General features: G+C 45.9%; 1 protein-coding gene across 1 annotated transcript in view; it reads left to right on the forward strand.

Moving 5' to 3' along the window:
• Nucleotides 1–15,860, forward strand: part of LOC126536629 (cell adhesion molecule Dscam1-like) — a 239,096-nt gene extending 223,236 nt beyond the window's left edge. The window contains exons 19-28 of the mRNA XM_050183661.3: nucleotides 664–916; nucleotides 2,989–3,093; nucleotides 4,062–4,253; nucleotides 6,234–6,530; nucleotides 8,290–8,469; nucleotides 11,206–11,349; nucleotides 12,999–13,047; nucleotides 13,209–13,293; nucleotides 13,365–13,446; nucleotides 14,635–15,860. Of these exons, the coding sequence (XP_050039618.1) occupies nucleotides 664–916; nucleotides 2,989–3,093; nucleotides 4,062–4,253; nucleotides 6,234–6,530; nucleotides 8,290–8,469; nucleotides 11,206–11,349; nucleotides 12,999–13,047; nucleotides 13,209–13,287 (1,299 nt within the window). The 3' untranslated portion in view covers nucleotides 13,288–13,293; nucleotides 13,365–13,446; nucleotides 14,635–15,860. The remainder of the gene's footprint in view (nucleotides 1–663; nucleotides 917–2,988; nucleotides 3,094–4,061; nucleotides 4,254–6,233; nucleotides 6,531–8,289; nucleotides 8,470–11,205; nucleotides 11,350–12,998; nucleotides 13,048–13,208; nucleotides 13,294–13,364; nucleotides 13,447–14,634) is intronic.
• The last annotated feature ends 2,026 nt before the right edge of the window (nucleotides 15,861–17,886 follow it).

The following is a 17,886-nucleotide window of genomic DNA, read 5'->3' on the forward strand; positions in this document are numbered from 1 at the left end:
CCATGGCACAACGTTAATGTAGATGTCGATTGATAATACTCGTTATAGAATGCCACAATGCTATCGTATCTCAGTTGCTCAGGTGTAGCACAAGGACCTGTGAGTTTTTCCACCGTCCAAAGTGAATAACACAGACGAAATTAAACAAATTAAGCAGTCACCCCTTCCCCCTCCCCTCAAAAAAGGTTTAGCAGAAATTAATTCAACATTTTGGAGTCATTCGGACTCTTTCTACAGGGTTGGCTTCGGGAAGCTGCAGAAGCATTTGGTATATTCGGCTTGATTCCCTGGCGGTTGTTAGTTGTTTATATGGAAGGTGACCGTGCGTCAAAGTAGGTTGGGGGTAACGCTCTTAACGAGCGGTTCATTGCCATGGCAGCGGCTTGGTCATGCCACGACTCAAGGTGTAGAGCCGCTTCCGAAGGCCCCTCTCAGTCTCAAGGGCGACGGCGCTAAGAATATCAATTATGTGGCCGCACGTATCGCAGTGTTCGGCGCCGGCGTTGCAGTGGCTGTCCAGCTGAACTGTGTCCCTGCTCTGTCTTTGCAACACGGCACAATCTTTTAGAAAATGTGGAACGACCTTGTTTAGTATTGTTTCTTGAAAAGTTGCACGTGGAGTCGAACGAGCGTGTATCTTTCCCTCCCGTCCCACGCAACCAGCACCCGTCCTCTCCCAGCCCACCGGGTAGCAGCAGAAGCGGTGATGGTGGTGGTGGACGAGTGGACGGTTACTACGTTGCCTACCGTCGACAGGGTTCGTCAGAACCCCTTCGATATCACACGCTGCACGAGCGAGAGGGCGTCCTCTCCGGTTTGGACAAGGACACCCGCTACGAGGTGATCGTACAGGCCTACAACGCCAAGGGACCGGGACCCCCTTCTGGAACGCATGTCGTGCGCACCCTGGCGGCAGGTGAGCGCAGAAAGGGCGGGCGTCCATGGGCATGTACGCCGTTAAGTTAGACTTTACGAGCGCAATTTATTTCAGAGTTGTGGGTGGCGTGAAATAACACGCAAAGTTATAGGGAAGGTGAAGCATGGCGATGGGAGCTTTTGGCCTAAGCAAGATCGCGCAGCTTGTAGTTAGCAAAGCCTTTAGGAACGAACCATTCATCAATCTTGAGAACATACTTGAGGAACCAGGACCCGGTGTAGTGTAGGGATTCCTATTGCTCTGTTCTATTCGTTTTCTATCATCTACCGTTCACGACCAGCCGATCATAATGAAAACTTACCGGAGTGCCGCTTATACCATACCGCTTATACCGGAGCGCCGCTTATATGCAATAGAATATAATAGTAATAGAATCGCTTCACTGTATTCCTGCTCCGGGTTTATGTATTACAACTACAGTTTCTTTGCTTAAATTGTATTACGGTGTTTAACGTACCAAGGCAACTGAGGTCCACCAAAATTACTGTGCGCGACATTCTTCCTTTCATCTTTACCAGCTCTTGGCGAAAATGTATGAAACCATGGAAGTTGTTTAGCTTATATGGAATGTATTAGCCCGTGTCGCAGTAAATCCGGCGTCGGCGTCCCCGTGAGCGAAAATTCCCGTACACACACACACACACACACACACACACACACACACACACACACACACACACACACACACACACACATATATATATAAATATATATATATATATATATATATATGCCACGCTTTGCTATATGACACGCGGTATACGCGGGTTATATTTCCACACCATTCTATCACTAAAGCTCATACCTTTTCTTACATTATTGACGAAGTTACTGTTCAGCATTTTGAGAATGACAGCCTACAAACAATTGTCATGAAACAAAACACCGACACCACGTGCCTTCTATGTTAAATCTTCTCAGACTTAAATATTAAATGTGTGAAACAATAACATAAACCTGACAATAATGCGATTTCTTTGGCGCGGCTGTGCGCTACCTCCGGCATTGGCCCACGCAAGCGGCCACGTTTCTATAAGAAAGCTCTCCTTCGTGTATAGTGTGAGGGAAAAACTTTATTAGCTCTAGATTCGCTGGTCTTTTGCGGTCTGCAGATGGCTTCGTCCATCTTGTAGAACAACGGTCGGTTGCCCTTAGTCCAGGGCTCCGCTGGACGCTGCTGCCAGTTGTGCTCGCCGAATCAGACCTTCTTGGTCGATCCGGCGATCGCTGGAGAGCACTCCCTCCCAATAATAAACTTATTATTGTTGTTGTTTGGTAAACACTATATCCGAAGGAATGAAGGCGCGAGAAAATGGAGATGACAGCTAATCATTATAGCCTACAGTCGAGTGCTTGCATTTGCTATGAATTTTTAATAATTCCGACACCTGAACCTCTGACTCACATGGTTTTAAATGTGTTGTTCCTTTAGAAGCCATGTAACTTGGTTATAGAGGGTATGCGTATATTTGACTGGTACTTTGGATGTTCGAATAACTGGAGCTCTATGACTATATTGCGGATCCCATCATGGCGTATTCTTCCTATATACAAACAATGCTGGTATTTGCAATGTGTCATAACGCTCTCGGGATATTGATTTACAGAAAGCCCGCTTTTGGCTTTGCAAAACAGGCACGGGTGATGAGGATTGTCTAGCTCAGATCATCTCTGTTATTTCAAGGAAGTAGATTCGTAACCAGGGCAAAACACCACTGCTTATTGCCTGGCGACGAGCTTTTCGCCTAAGCATAAGCGCGCAGCTTACAGTTATCAAAGCCTTTTGGAACGAACCATTCATCACTCGGGCCCCTCGGTTAACCCCCTTTCTTCTCGTTCACTGCTTAGTGCAGGAGGTTACGACGAGGTGCATCAAATTAAGATGCAAGAACATCACAATGCAACATAATGGTATTGTTAGCATAATTAATGCTTTGATCCGCCATTCAATGCATACCAGAGCAATGTGTTACCGTTGAATGAAGTAACCTCGGCATCTTCGTTCACCACAGCGGTGAGCCATAGCTGATTGCGCATCTTTGATGTTGCAGATCCCCCTCCGCCGCCAACGTACCGTGTGGTGGGCACCTCAGCTCGGGCCATTTCGCTGGCTTGGGAGAGGCCGGTCATCCCTTTCGACGATCCCCCAATCAGAAGTAAGCCCACGCGCTGCATTATTGACAGCGTAGGCTGCTTCGCCGCCAGTGATGATGTGGCCCGTTGCGGGGGGCTAAAGAGGCCCGTTCTGCTCGCTCATTTGGAAAGAAATAGTCCAACGACGGAACAACCTTATGACTTGCGATAAAATAGATATGGCTGAGATGGAATTACGAGTCGATTTATAAATCATTTAGAATGCTTCAGATCGCTTGTATGCATGTGTGATATGTGCCTCTAATGACATGATGACAAGATTTCTCCCCTATTGCTAAGATCAGTAATCACCGATGTGGCTTACCCGGCATCCTTCAGGGGCACTGTTCAAGGAGAATTACAAAGTCCGTTAAGCATAAAAGTGTTGAATGTACAGCTTGATGCTGCGTGAGTTGAAGTGGACAGCATAGATGTCTGCTTTGTTTGTTTTGCTTGTTTCCGAGCCCGGAAGAAATAGCGTGAGGAATCTGCGGGTGCCACCCCAGCACCTTGGACGGCAGTTGTCCGGATAGTTAAGAATTCTTGGCTCCATATAGGGTGTATGTCGACCTATACTGAACAGGAGAAAGAACATATGAAACGGTGCGGCATTAATTCTCCCTTATTTCAGCGCCGAGCAAGGCATTCTGGCAACTGTAGAACTTCTTTTGGTTCCTGCGCTTGAGACTTAGAATGTGCCCCCAGAACCTTATCATATATCGTGTGACGCGCTGTATGCTACAAAGGTAGCGTTCTGGCAAGCTTCATCGCAATTAGGCAGCTGTAAAAATTGTAGAGAAAATAATTACCCACATTACTAAGCTATAAATACTCCCCGGCTCATTTTAACTTTGCCTCTCTCTCCTCTACTTGCCTTTCATCTTTTCACGTCCACTCCCTCCGTCCCAGTGAAGTGTACCTAACCGGATTTCTTGTTCTCGTTGACCTCCCAGCCTCGTTTTGGGTTCGTCTTTCTCTCTCTCTTTCGCAGGCTACTATGTGTCGTGGAGACTGGAGGGCGACGAGCACCCTTGGCGCGAGCAGTCATTGGGTGGCGACAGGACCAACTTTGCGCTGTCCGGTCTCGCATGCGGCACGAGGCACCAACTGCGCATGCGCTCAGCCAGCGACGTTGGACGGGGACCCGAAGGGAATGTTGTCACCGCCTCCACCGAAGGGAACCGTAAGTTTTACTTCTCAGTGATGTTACGGCGAGGGACTGTTTGTTGGGTGAACTGAACTTAAGGTGCGTATAGCACGAATTCAAAGGAACCATGGGCGCTCTATGTATGACTCATAAAGGCCACCATCCCGTTGAAGTAACTTGATAACTGATAAGACATAAGAAACACACTAGACCTTGGTCGTTTCTCTATGTTTTACCTTTTTAAAGCCTCGTGTTCTCTCTTTGATAACCGGTGTTATTGGTACGTTTTAAAGCGAAGGACCTTGTGCCGTCGTTGTCTAACTTCACTAAAAAGGGGCCATTTGACCTAACAGGACAGGAAAAGAAAAGCTCAACATGGGGAAAGGTGTCGGAGTGACCCCTTTCCACCTTTGAGAATGCTATCTTATATACGGATCTTATACGGTTGTCACACGGTGCATTTTCGGCGATCGAGCCAGATCGGCATCGAATTTATTAACGATTAATCTCACCCTGCCGAGAAAGAAACAAATGTTATAATGGCGGTTTGCGGCCAACGAACAGTGCCCAGCGATTGAAACGCGATACTAAGAGCGCACGTCTGCCGGCAGGCAGCCACGTCAGTCGTCAAACCAATCCGACCAATCGTCAGAACGATTGCGGCGCCCGCATCTCCAGTAGTGGGCCTTGCGCCCAATATACGGAGCTTTGGATTAGTGGTTTCGCACATTCCACCCCGGCTACAATTATTGGAAGACCACGAGTAGTGCGTACTCCTGAGGAAGAAGCTGCTCTCTGTTTCAGTAAACGTATACTTTTGCCAAGCGTATGGTTGAGGGTCACTTGTGTTTACTACTTCAAATCTTTTTTATTTGTTTTGTTCCCTGGTACTTTATTAGTGTTCCCTACTATAGGTTAAAATACTATTTCTTTTCCTCCTTGAAACAAGTTTCCGTGTACGATATATTTACATGTGGGTTAGACGTCAGTATAACTTTCCCACTAATTTCTGTCAAGAAACTCTACACTGTGGCAGAAATTACACATTCGAAGGTATCTGCGCCCACAGGAACACTAGGCTTCCGAATGACTGTCTTAGACGTCATCGCTTCGATAGTAGTCTACATTGTAGAAGAGTCTAACAGCAGAAAATCAGTAATTTTCTCTACATACACGTTAGGTGCAAGTATGCTTAAGCGTACTGCAGTGTGCTATTAAAGAAAACAATAACTGGCACCCTCGTTCTATGCCTCGTAGCAAACTGAAAGTTTAAAATGTATTCCTGCTAGTGCTGCAGCACATTTCTACAGTTTATCGCATCTCATGGAAGACATCAGGCATCCGATGCTTAGCTGTAATGAACATCTGTAAATAGCCAAAAACAAGCTGCGGCTATAACGTGAGTGGTCTGGTTACGTAACCGGTTACGACCCAGGCTGTCCAGATCAGCGACCTTGAGGAGTGCGCTGCTCAAGGTCGCTACATCGTGGTTTCTAACTGCAGCAAAATTTCCAAGTCCCTTTGTGACTTTAAGCCATGTTTATCTGACTCGGACGAACGTACTATGCCAACTTCGTTATTTTGTATCATGACAATGGCTCTTTCATGTTGATACACACTTTTCAGGACGGCCCCGAAAGCGACGACTGCGCGTTACCTCGCGGGGTATGTGCCCCACCTGTTCTACGCGTCTCACGGAAATCGTCCCGAAGGTAACGACGCCGCAATTAAGAGTCGAGAAATAGCCAAACCATTCACGGTCTCGGCAAAGTTGTGTTTTGCAAATTGCATCCTCCATCACGTCAAGCCTCAATAACCTCTTATCCCACGTTTCACGACGAAGAAAGTGCAGAAAAAAAAATGAAACCTTAAGAAGCTCCCAGCCCTAACTTACGCATAGATGGCAAGGAAGCCTTATATAAGTCGCAGGATGGCCGCACTACTGTGACGTTCGTAGAGGCTTAAATGAACACAGCGAAGAGCGCGCTTGTCGCAGCGACCCGTCGCTTTCTGCAGGTCCCGTGCTCCAGCAGCCGGACCGCCTGGTGGCGAGCAACTCCAGCGCGGCCTGGCTGCACCCGGAGGCGTGGTGGCACGGCGGCTGCCCCATCAGCCACTTCACCGTCCACTACCGGCGCAGCGCCGAGACGGACTGGACGCTGGCGTCCAGCCACCTGCCCTACAGGCGCGACGAACCGTTGGTGCTCTCCGGCCTGGAGTCGGGATCGTGGTACGTGCTGCTCATGGTGGCCCACAACGACGCCGGCAGCACCACGGCGCAGGTCAACTTCGCCACACTGACGCCTGACGGAGGTCCGTTGCCGTCCGTTTTCTGTCGAACTAAACGCTTTTCCCCACTTCCCCACTTCTTCCCATGATTCCCCACTTTTCCCCACTTCTTCACTTTTTAAGGAATTCCCCAGTTCCCCACTTTTCCCCACATTTAAGGAATTACTTTCAATTTCACGAAACATAAAAAAAGAACACTTTAATTAAGGAGTAAGGATGACCAGTGGTTCAAGAAGCATAGGCGGGACCTTCTGTCAGAGGAGAAATGAAAAATACAAACAGAGCACTTATGTGATAAAAAGGTTTGCAAATGCATTAATAGAAATAAGAATAGCATAAAATATTAGCGAGAAATAACCGTCAATCATTCAGGTAAAGAAAGAGAAAACCGAATATGCATCAAAGAACAACGATTTCAATTTAAGTTTAAGCAGTTGAATAGATGTAGCATCTTTAACACCAGCTCCTGACGAATTCCAAAATTATATGGAAGAAGAAAATACAGTTTGCTTACCATAGTTAGTATTCACATCTGACAAAAGAAAGTTGTGTATCGCCAGAAGCCCAGTTATGTAAGGAATAGAAAGTAAATCAGCTCTAACGATAACAATATATTGTAATAATATTTTATAGCCTGCATCCAATAAAAGAGAAAATACGAGTAGTAAGTCTGCCGATACTTGTAGCTTACAATGTCTAAAGTAAGTAGGTGGCGACAAACGTTAAAATATACTATAACAGCAGCGCTTTGCTGATACAACCTGAGAAACGGCAAAATTTTCAATTGAGAATAAATTGGAAAAGAAGCGGTGATAACCTCGACGGTAAAGCGACGATTCGAACTGCTTGTTATTGTAACTTGTACAAAAATCAGGCGTGAATATAGCGTACATCTATCTCATCTATGGTGCAGTCTGTGCAGTTTCCAGCTTGAACACCGTGGCACATTTCGCGCTGCGTAAAGTTCGTCTAATATCGCCTGATCTCATTGGTTAGCTGCGAGTACCACTGAAGGCGACATGGCGGAACCAAGAGAAGATGCCATAAAGACGAGTCTCTGTAGAGACGAGCCTCCTGAAAGCCTAATTCGCGCGCCGCCTGCTAATTACCGTCGCATGAATGGATTGCGCATCACGTTGCAGTCTTTTGGCAGTAAAACGATTAATTATGTTAGTTAATTACGCTAATGCATACTACCTTGCTGACATGTTTAGTATCCACAGAGAGGAGAAACAAGAGTCTTAAGAAAACCCCAATTATTGCCGTTAGAACAACGAAACTTGATAAATATCTGCATGGACAAGTGGAGGCAGTGTCGATCCCTATCACTTTCTTTTTTTCCTGTGAAAACCAAGCTGAGCTTTCTTATTGCAGTGACATGATGAGATGAATCCCGTAGAAGTTCTCGCAAGCTTACTATTTGCTATGTGCTTTGAGAACCCTTGTTGTTCGTTTTGTGAAGCTAAGCTGTTATTTTTGTGGTAGTAACACTGCTAAATTCCAACAAAATTTTGTAAGCGCGAACGTATGCCACACTGGTACAAAAACGTTGAATGCATGATATGTCCATTATTTCTGCCCTTGGCATGGCTGGTAGGAACTTACCACGTTCATTTAAGCTCGCGAGTCTGAAGTTCCTATGAATGCAGGAATATGTGCTCGCTTTAAGCCAGGGCGTTGATTACGGAAGGTGTGGAGATATTTGAAGTGCGACTTCACTATGACAAGTACTGAGCGGAGCTATTTCAGTCAAGAGTATTGAAATTTGCTGCTGGCGTTTCAGACGTGCCTTCACACAAGCCTCACCTGCTTGACGCCAAAATGGCGTCCTTCTACCGGCACCTCACTGTGACGCTGCCCATCGGCAGCTCAGTGCTGGTGCTCGTCGTGGTGCTGGCGGTGCTTTGGTGCGTGATGCGCCGCCACGCGGACGACGCTACTGGTGCGCAAAGCACACCTCAGGGTGAGTGAGGGCTGTCACGGATAGTAGTCACGGATAGATAATATATCTTTGCAAAGAAAAGCGGAGGCAAGCGTAAACTATTTGAGAGAGAGAAAATGGGAGGAAAGACAGCGAGGTTAGTCAGTGTAAGTACCGGCTGGCTACCCTGTGCTGGGAAAAGGGATAAAGAGAATAAACGGAGAAAGAAGAAAAGAAAATTGAGAAAAATTCACACAGTAACGCGATGCTACGCGCTACAACATTCAAAGACGGTCGCACAATTCGCAACCCCTTAAAAACTTCAGCAAAGCCCCTAAGCCTTTAAGTGCCGAAACTCGTCTGGACCTGTGTCCTAGAACTTTTTCTTCTGTGAAGGGGCGATCGTCCAGTTTTTCGAGCATGGTCGCGAGCACTTTTCTTGGCACATTCTAACGGAGACAGTCACAGAGGAAGTACTCGATCGTCTCCTCGCAGCCGCAGGTGTCGCAAGTAGGGTTGTCGGCCATCCAATGCAGAAGGAATAGGAGTTAGTGAATGCCACGCCGAGCCACAGGCGGCACAGAAGGGTTGCTTCCGCTCATGGTAACTCTGGTGGAAGACAGATTTGCAGACGTGCATCCAATCTGTGGAGAGGTGCATTCGTAAATTCACTGGTGTTCCACAGATTGGGCGTTAGCTCGCGTGCGAGGGAGCGACTTTTCTCACGCACGTGGGCTATGAAACGAACAACGTCAGAATATTCAATGCGAAAACGCCGAATAGTTGGTACGAGATTGTGTTTCTATGTGCTTTCCCACAGTGAATTGCCATGAATTCTCGTTATATAAAAGCACACATAGTTGAACCAAACCTTACACAATGTATCAAAAATAAAAAATTTTGAGGTTTTACTTGGCAACACCGCGATATGATTATGAGGCACGCGGCAGTGGGAGCTAGATTCCAGAATAACTCCAATTTCGTGCGGTTCTTTAACGTGCGCCTAATTCAAGTACGCGAGCGTTCTCGCATATCACTCCCATCGAAAATCGAAATGCAGTCACCGGGCGACAATCGGAGCCATGATCTCGAGCTCAGCGCTGCAATGCCATAGCCACTAAGCTACCGCGGCGGGTTACACAATGTATCATTTCTATTCGCGATGTTCACCCTGAAGTAGTCTATTCGAATTGAGCCATCTGATTAAACGTTCAAACCAGGATAACATTTCAGCGCCATCAGAGAAGGGCAAAAGGAAGACAGACGCCATGATGCGCAACATCCGCCTTTCTTCCTTGTTATATGAAACTAAAATATTATACAAGTTGCTATACCAACACCTACAACACACAGCAATACTGAAGTTCATTTCTCACTATGTTACTACAAAGAAAAAGCATTCACGAAAGGTTAAAATATTTAAATGCGTATTCCGCAGTTTCGAAGTAGCGTAGACACAAATAAGGTATTTACTAATATTGGCATCGCAAGAGCCATATTTATTTTTCTTTAGTTCATCAGTAAAGATTGCTTCTTTACTGTAGAGCAGAGAGAAATGAAGCAGCTGAGTATTTTCTTTAGTAAGATCTTGATGAGGGCTAGTTTTTTCAGCATAGGCATGCACACATCAGTTGTAAAAACATCTGCAAATCAACAACAGTTTAATCTTTCTTCCGAAATGTGATTTCTTTTTCCGACAAGGTAAGAGAGGGCGTGCTTACACATTTATCTCCTTCCTTTCTTATATGAAAGGCCTCTGCTATTTCCCTTCCAGTTGGCAGTTAGCGCTTGTCTGTGGTATTTGTTTCCTTGTGTCCTCGTCTTTTTTGCGCTGTTTCACCTCAGTTCTGAGTGTTTTCTACCTCAATGTCTTCACGGAAACCAATTTATACGAGAACAGAACAATTCGCCTAAAACTGGCTGAATGTACTTCGGAAAGTTTATTTTTCCTTGAAAGGAAAACTTTGTGCTTACCCGAATGTAGAACGAAGCTACGTAACAAACCCAGATGAATTTCTCTGAAAGAAGCATTCGCAGTTGAGGAAAGAAAATAATGTTGGTCGAGGACTCGAACCTGGGAGTAGCGCCTTTCCGGGGTGATCGCTCCACCATCTGAGCTAACCAGGAGGTTAGCAGATCTCAGCGCGATCTAGAAGATTCCTGTGCCTCGAGTTGTCGTATAATTCACCCTCACTTTCAAGTCGGCACTGTAAGAGAAAGAGAATGAGAGCAATGAGAGGAAAGACAGGCAGTTCAACTAGACTAGCGTGCAGTTTAATACCCTACACTTCGTGTAATGGGAAGAGGGGACTAGGAATAGGAAAACTGAGCGAGAGAGAGGGGGGGAGGGAGAACTACGTGCACGCTGGAGGATGCACACGAGGACTCAAATGGTCACGCAGGCCGTGCATTTCAAGAACTCCACTATTAAAATGCATCGTGTAGCCTCATGTAACCATGCTGTCCCTGTTAAATACTTCACTATTCGAAAAGTTTTTTGTGCCAGCGACAGACGTGGCCGTGTTCTGAGTATCCTTGATTCAGAAAATGGCCTCGAGTCGAGCGGGTTTAAAGTTGTCCTGAGAGCGAGGCCTTGAGCATCGCAGCAAGGTCAGATAAACAGCAGGGGCTCACTGCTGTTTCCTCGCACCGACAGGAGTCGCGCGTCAGGCTATCGGCCATACCAATACGGTGGGAGTAAGCGTTCGTAGGCAGTGCGAGAAACAGACGACGAGCACTGATTCTGCCTTGACCTGCGTTTCTTGTTCTTCCTCGCAGGCAGCGTGTGTGGCGAGCGTTACAAGAGCGAGGTGCTGAGCTCTGCGGAGCCCACTTACTGCGGCGGTGGCTCCTCCAGAGGGTCGTCAGCGTACGCGGTGCCACACAGAGTCTACGATGTGCCTTACGCCCAGAAAAGGCCAGGTAGCCTGACGCGACGGAATAATTGTTTCCTTATCGGCGACCTGTGTTTTGATAGAGTGTGTTCGTTCTAAAAATTCCAAGTGCAATATAGATTCCTTTTTTTTTTTGCTTTCCGAATTCATGTTGATATACGCCAATTGCATTCAACTAAGGCGCATGCACTTTCACGGGCAATTCTTTTTCTTGGAGTGAGGCATGCCGTCGGCGCACTCCAACATCAGCTACACACTCGTGCACACAATTGTGCTAACAAAGCCTATTAGACGTTTCCAAGTGCAGGCGGCGTTGGGGGCGTGTTGAGTGCTCTGTAATGGTGAGTGACATTTATGAGGCACAAGAAGTTCAAAACAAGTAAACTAGCAAACAAAAAAGAAACAACCTGAGAAATAAACAATAGTCCAACCAAGAAAGTGTTCCGCATGTTGCTGCAATCAATGGCGAATACTTCAACAGGGCTGTGAGCAGAACAACAAGCGTCTGAATATCAGTTAAATAATCACGGCGTTCGAAGTCCCTACAACGCCGACGTTCTGAGGCCTCGTCTCTATAAGTTCCGCAGAGGTGACGCCCTGAAATTGATTGATTACATCGCTGAGGTTAACGTTTAGACCAACATATTAAAGCCGTGGTCTTGAAGGTTTTTCGCATAACCAGCACCGTTCGCGATGGTGTTTCCCTACACCCATGTGATGGCCGTCATATGGACGACGTAAACAAGATGCCTTACCCATATTCACAATATTCACAAAACATTTATTGCATAAGGGCGTCTTCTCCTCGGCCCAAAATTCAGGTGCCCGTCACCCGGACCAGCCATCGATGTTATAACGAGACAATCGCCTAGGCAACAGCCGATCGCGGATGGCGCTTACGTACGAGTATTGTGAACACGAGCCACTGCCTGTATAGCGATGAGATAAACAAAAAGGAATTACACGCTTACGCCCGGTTCAAGCTATGGGACAAGCCCGCGAGCTTTTTCTGTCCGTTATCGAAGCTTATTTTTTAGGCCATGCAAAAAATAGACATTATGACCCCATAGCTTCGTCAATGCGTTCCATGCTATGCCTTCCATGTAAGAAACCATGATCGGGCATGGTTTCTTCTACACCCAGTTCAGACCAACCTGAAAGTTCGCTTGCGAATTACGTACGTTCGCAAGCAAATACAAAGAAAAAATATTTTGAAAAATTGTGTAATTAGAAGGAGGTCCGCCATGTTCAACATAAATTAAATGAAGAGAGAGCAGGTTTCAGTCTTTTAAAAATGGCGCCGTGCGGATTGATTTGAAATGGAATGATGACGCAATCTTCAAGTGGGCAGGACTTCCATGGTCACACTTTGCGATTTGGATGATGGATGGTTTCGTGTGATGGGTGCTCCGTACGAGCTAGAACACCTATTTTTGACACGACGAACACCATCCGTGTGCGCTCGCAGCACATCGGCTGCCCCACGCTCTTTTACGTGCGTGGTCAATGTAGTTTGTTGACGAGAGCATTTGTGAGCGTTTATTTGTTACCCAAGCTGATAATTTCCGATCTTGTTCTCGTCACGGACCACCGTATTCATGTACCGTAAATGCTCATGATAATGAATTACTGATTAATGCAATTTCCCCTCTCCCGCTTTCTTTTGCCCTCTTTCAGTGGAACAGATAGCGATTCAATCCAGGAAGTCACAGAGTGCTACGGGCCTGTAAGTTTTCCCTCACGTGTGCCATCACAAGTACTGTCGTAGAATGAGGAAGAAATTCAATTGAGTAGGGCAAAACTACTTCTCCAACTTTATTTAACAAAACAAAGCACAAAAGGTCGCTCATCTCGAGTGAATTGTGTTTTATTTTCCCGATATTGCAGAAGCCGTGATGGGTCTCAACTCTTCTACGTGTCCAGCAAATCTAAAGTATTCGACGAGGATGAAATGCACAGGTTATGACGCGTGGTAAGTTCGAACGATATTCACTGAGTTTTCGTACTCAATTTTAGCCTGAATACGTATGGTGAATCCTGCAGGCTGCCGTCATACCATTGTATTGGAGGACGTAATGCGAGCAGTATTGACGGAGGATAATCACCGCTCGTCTGGCCAATATCAGTGAGTTCTACTATTACTAATGTACGTTATCTTTCTCTGTATTGTTGTAAGGCGTTGCTAAGATATCGCTGCTTCATTATATATTAAGCTTCATTTATACTGCGAAACCACTATCTCTTCTCTGTGTATGCCAGCCGAAGATTTGTTAATCGATAATTTCTTTTGTACAGTTTATCAATAAGCTCTTTTCCTTTCACATTAACAGACTGAACTTATTTTATGTATGTCTCTTATCGAGGACATATTGAGCAAGCATTGAAGTAAAGGGCGCAGTGACATAGGCCCATAACAATACTAACGGCAATACGCCCATTAAAAAATTGGTGAGATCTCAATACAACACAAGAAGGCTTATGGAAGTTATCTTTTGGATCCTAGCCTTTCGTGAAAGCAAGACAAATGTAGGAGCAACGAGAAAAGAGCCAGTTATTTACGGAGGAGTTGGTCAGGGACTGTAGTTTTTAACTGCAACTCTCTTTCAAGCCAATAGTCAAAAGTCAACCGACTTCGCTATCCTAACTCATCAATCAGGGACAGTAGAATTTGGAGCGAAAGCATCACTGACGAAGACTAAGTTTATTGAATAGATGAAGAAAATTTGCGCAATAACTGTATAAGCATAATAGTAGCATGAAAATCTGCTATAACTTCCAGCATGATTTATTAAATTAAGCTGTTAGTGAGCGGCGTACCATTTCCGTTTTCGGTCGTTCTAGTACTTAGTTACGAGTCGCGAGTAATTGTTTTTGTCCATAGTTTTGAGCACACTGCCCGTGTGACAAGATGTGTCTTAAGCTATGTGGCATAGTCCCCGCAGAACGTCTGGTTCAAAGATGCTTAATGGAGTGCATTAGCGCAAGCTCTTGGGCCAGTTGGGGCACGATGAACTTGAAAAAGGGAATACCAGCGAAACACAAAGGACGCGCACACAAGGAATCCGTCCGTGTCTAAAACCTTTTCCTTGTGTGCGCGTCCTTTGTGTTTCGCTGGTACCCCCTTTTTCAATGCTTAATGGAGTCAGATGCACTATCTTTCACAGTCTTGTTATCTTTGGAGTAGACATAGTGGGCTACCCAACGTGCGGTTCGGTTCCGCACCCGGTAGATCCAAAACCACTGACGAATACTGCAACTTCTTAGACCATTTAAGTGTTCAAATATGGCTTTACCGTTTTTTTCTTCTTTCTAGATTGATACATTCAGAACCAAGTGTACATTGCAACCAAGCCTCAGCGTTCCATCATCCCACCCTCAACTGCTGTCGAACATGGCGTTCCAGACGATCGACTTTTGGACGCAACTGCCAAAAAAGAGCCGCTTAGGCCGAGCGCCTCGGTACCATGCCTGTTGTTGATTGTTCTAATTTTGTTGGAAACTGTAATACAAAACAAAACTAATATGACCTTATACCGTAACCGGTTCTCTAACTACGTAATAGGACCTATGGTTGATGCACGTGGGGTCATGGGGATGAGGTGGCAAGCTACGATCAATTCATAATGGAGAGGTTTACTCTGTTCGTGTTAAGGTGGAAGGGGGAGGGCAGGGTTGTATGGCGGTTCACGGGGTCGACTTGAACACCGGATGCCGTGGATGGCAGCCACAGTAGCGACATCGTGTGGCGTTTTGTTTAGCCAAAATATTTAAGAAAGGCTTTAGTCATTCTCTTTGTTTTCGTCGAAGGCAAAGAAAAAGAGCCACTGTCTGTATTCGTTATGTTGTTGGTTATGACCGTTCCGCAAGCAGCTAGGTATCATTTATACCGATATTGAAGTGGTAGTTTTATGTGCTGTGGTTCAACTCAACGTCACTAGGTGGCGCCACCAGCACAGCTGCTCATGTCTACGTCTTAGTTGACACCGTGTTGCCCTTCAGGACGACATGCCGTGACAGCCAATTGACACTGTTGCAGCGACGGGTGGGCAAGAGCTCGCCAACGCCAGCAGGATGTCACGCGATGAACAATTTGTGTTACGAGAACATATTGCGGTTTTACGTATGATGTACTATCGTCGAACATCCACACTTAAGAGTTTTGGTGTACTGTGATATTTGCTTACAAATATTGTTTCCTTGCACAAAAAGGCTGCGGTAGGACATTCCCAAGAGAGCTACAACGACGACGAGGATGTGCACTGCGAGGATGCGCAAAAATAAAATTGCGGTTGTACTTTGTATGACTAAAGACAAGTCACTGACGCACTCACTGCCACGTGCACAACGTTCAGGCGTTGTAATATGGCAAACTGTTTCAGTACTTTGACGTTATGACACTGCTTATTGGTTTTTTCCACGAAAGGGCCACCACCTTACGTTGAAGCAGCGGCAATGTGCGTGATGGCGCCGGCTGTCTTCGTGACTTTGTAAATTTGTACATACACGAAAATAAAATTTAATAAAATATTTTACAAGGTGTTTTGTGGTTTTGTTGTTCTTTGGGAATGAAACGCGGAGAGAGCTTAGAACGGGAAATTGAGCTGGCTTCATGTTAGAAAAAAACAAATGACAACCATTCCACTCTGTGAAGATGGAACGGCAGAGAAAGGTGACGACAGTCAAAGCTTTCAAACAAAAAGCAAAGTGCTTTCACTGCCATTCCATCTTCACAGAGTGGAATGGTTGTCATTTGTTCGTTCAGCATCGCGGGAACGTTCTTCGTCAGTAGTCGTTTCGCGCCGGCGCCGCTTACATTGTCGTTGCTGTTCCCTCCGGCGCTCCTCGTACGCAAGTTGTTCTTCGGGTGTACGAGCTATACGCGTTCGCTTCATCGATAACGCAGCTATTTTTAGCGCCGATACCTCTCCTGCTTATATACTGCGATAAGATTAACGTCACGCTATTTTTTACGGCGAGCGTTCTAATTTGTTCCGAATTTCGACATCTGCGCCGCCGCACTGCACCCTTACGTAATCGCACACAAACCAAACAATGAAACCTATTGTGTATGAGTTTGGTAGAAATTGCTCAGTCTGTTTCTGTTGCCGGACGCTGAAAAAACTACGGAAGGTTAGTCATATACAGCTTTCGCTGTAAAACGTCGGCCGTGCTGACACGGACACAAAAAGAGGAAAAGGTACAACCCAGACGCCGACTATCAGCTGAAGGTAGCACAGGGGCGATAGTAGAAATCACGATTACATTTCCTGAGCGTGTGCCGATACATTTTGCGTGTACCATCATTTTCACCACTCTGCGACCCTTCGGTTGACAGTCGGCATGTGGGTTGTACGTTTCCTTCGTGTGCCCATGTCTGTACGCCTCACTTTTCTGACACCGAGCATAAATGAAAAGTCTGACGACTACAAATAGCTGTATGGAAAAGTGCAAAGTAAGTGCGGTGGAGGGGTGTTTGCTAGAGATAACTTATGGCGCTTCAGACTTGGGCATAATATTTGTTAACATGTCGGCGGTCCCGTGCTGACTGGCCAGTTCCTTTAGAGATGACGCGGTTGTGCTCCAGTTTTATAATCCACGCGAATACCTGCCATCCCAGATGTGCCATGAAATTGGTAGAACAAAGCGAGTGTATGCTGTCACCTATATTCTAAAGCTTGTGGCGCTCGGCGCGTTAAAATGAGGTGGCTTTTGTTACAATAACTAAAAGGGCTATAACCGCCTTTTAAAGGTATCGCTTAGATAAACAGAGACATTGTCTGCCGATAATACTGCCACTGCAGTACGAGAAGCGGTGGCTATGAGGCCACTACGCAATTAAGCAAGACGTTGGGGGATGAAAATCCTACCGCCGCTGCCGCCCTCCCACGTGGGTGCAATTAAAAAGACGCGTGTAGTCTTATTTAACTCAATCAACGTGGTACATTTCACCCTTATTTATTTCTTGTTTTGGCATTAGCCTGTAGAAACGTTACATATCTCACCTTTCAAAGGTGATTCAATGCGCCACGTGAAATGCTTCAAGCGCAAATGAAATATGTCTAGTTGTGCAACACAACACATGTAGTCCTGATTTTCAAAACCATGGCTGCATAGACAGACTCGATTATCTTAAAGAAACCTTATCAAACAGGAACCACCCGAACACTGCCCTTCAGAAAGCCTACACCGATGTGACCAAACGTCATCGAGCTGAGGTCCTCGAACTCCTCCCTAAGATCACAAAAAGAACAACGCCTCTTCTTACCACTAAATTCTCAAACGCACTTCCAAACGTAAACAACGTCCTCAGTAAATACCTATTCTCACCAGCAACCAGCAACTTAATAAGAGCTTTCCCGACCCGCTTAGAGTAGCTTACAGACGCAACACTAAATTCAAGGAAATTCATGTACATACTAAGCTAAAGACAAAGACGAAGCCAACATCCGGTCCCTGTGGCCGCCCCAGGTGCCCTACACGCAAACATATTCATTTTACAACTACTCATTTTTACTATAGTGTCGAATCACCTTCACAAGGTGACTTCGAGTTTCACCTGCACGTC

The sequence above is a fragment of the Dermacentor andersoni genome, chromosome 4, assembly GCF_023375885.2.
Source record: "Dermacentor andersoni chromosome 4, qqDerAnde1_hic_scaffold, whole genome shotgun sequence".
NCBI classification, from domain to species: Eukaryota; Metazoa; Arthropoda; class Arachnida; order Ixodida; family Ixodidae; genus Dermacentor; species Dermacentor andersoni.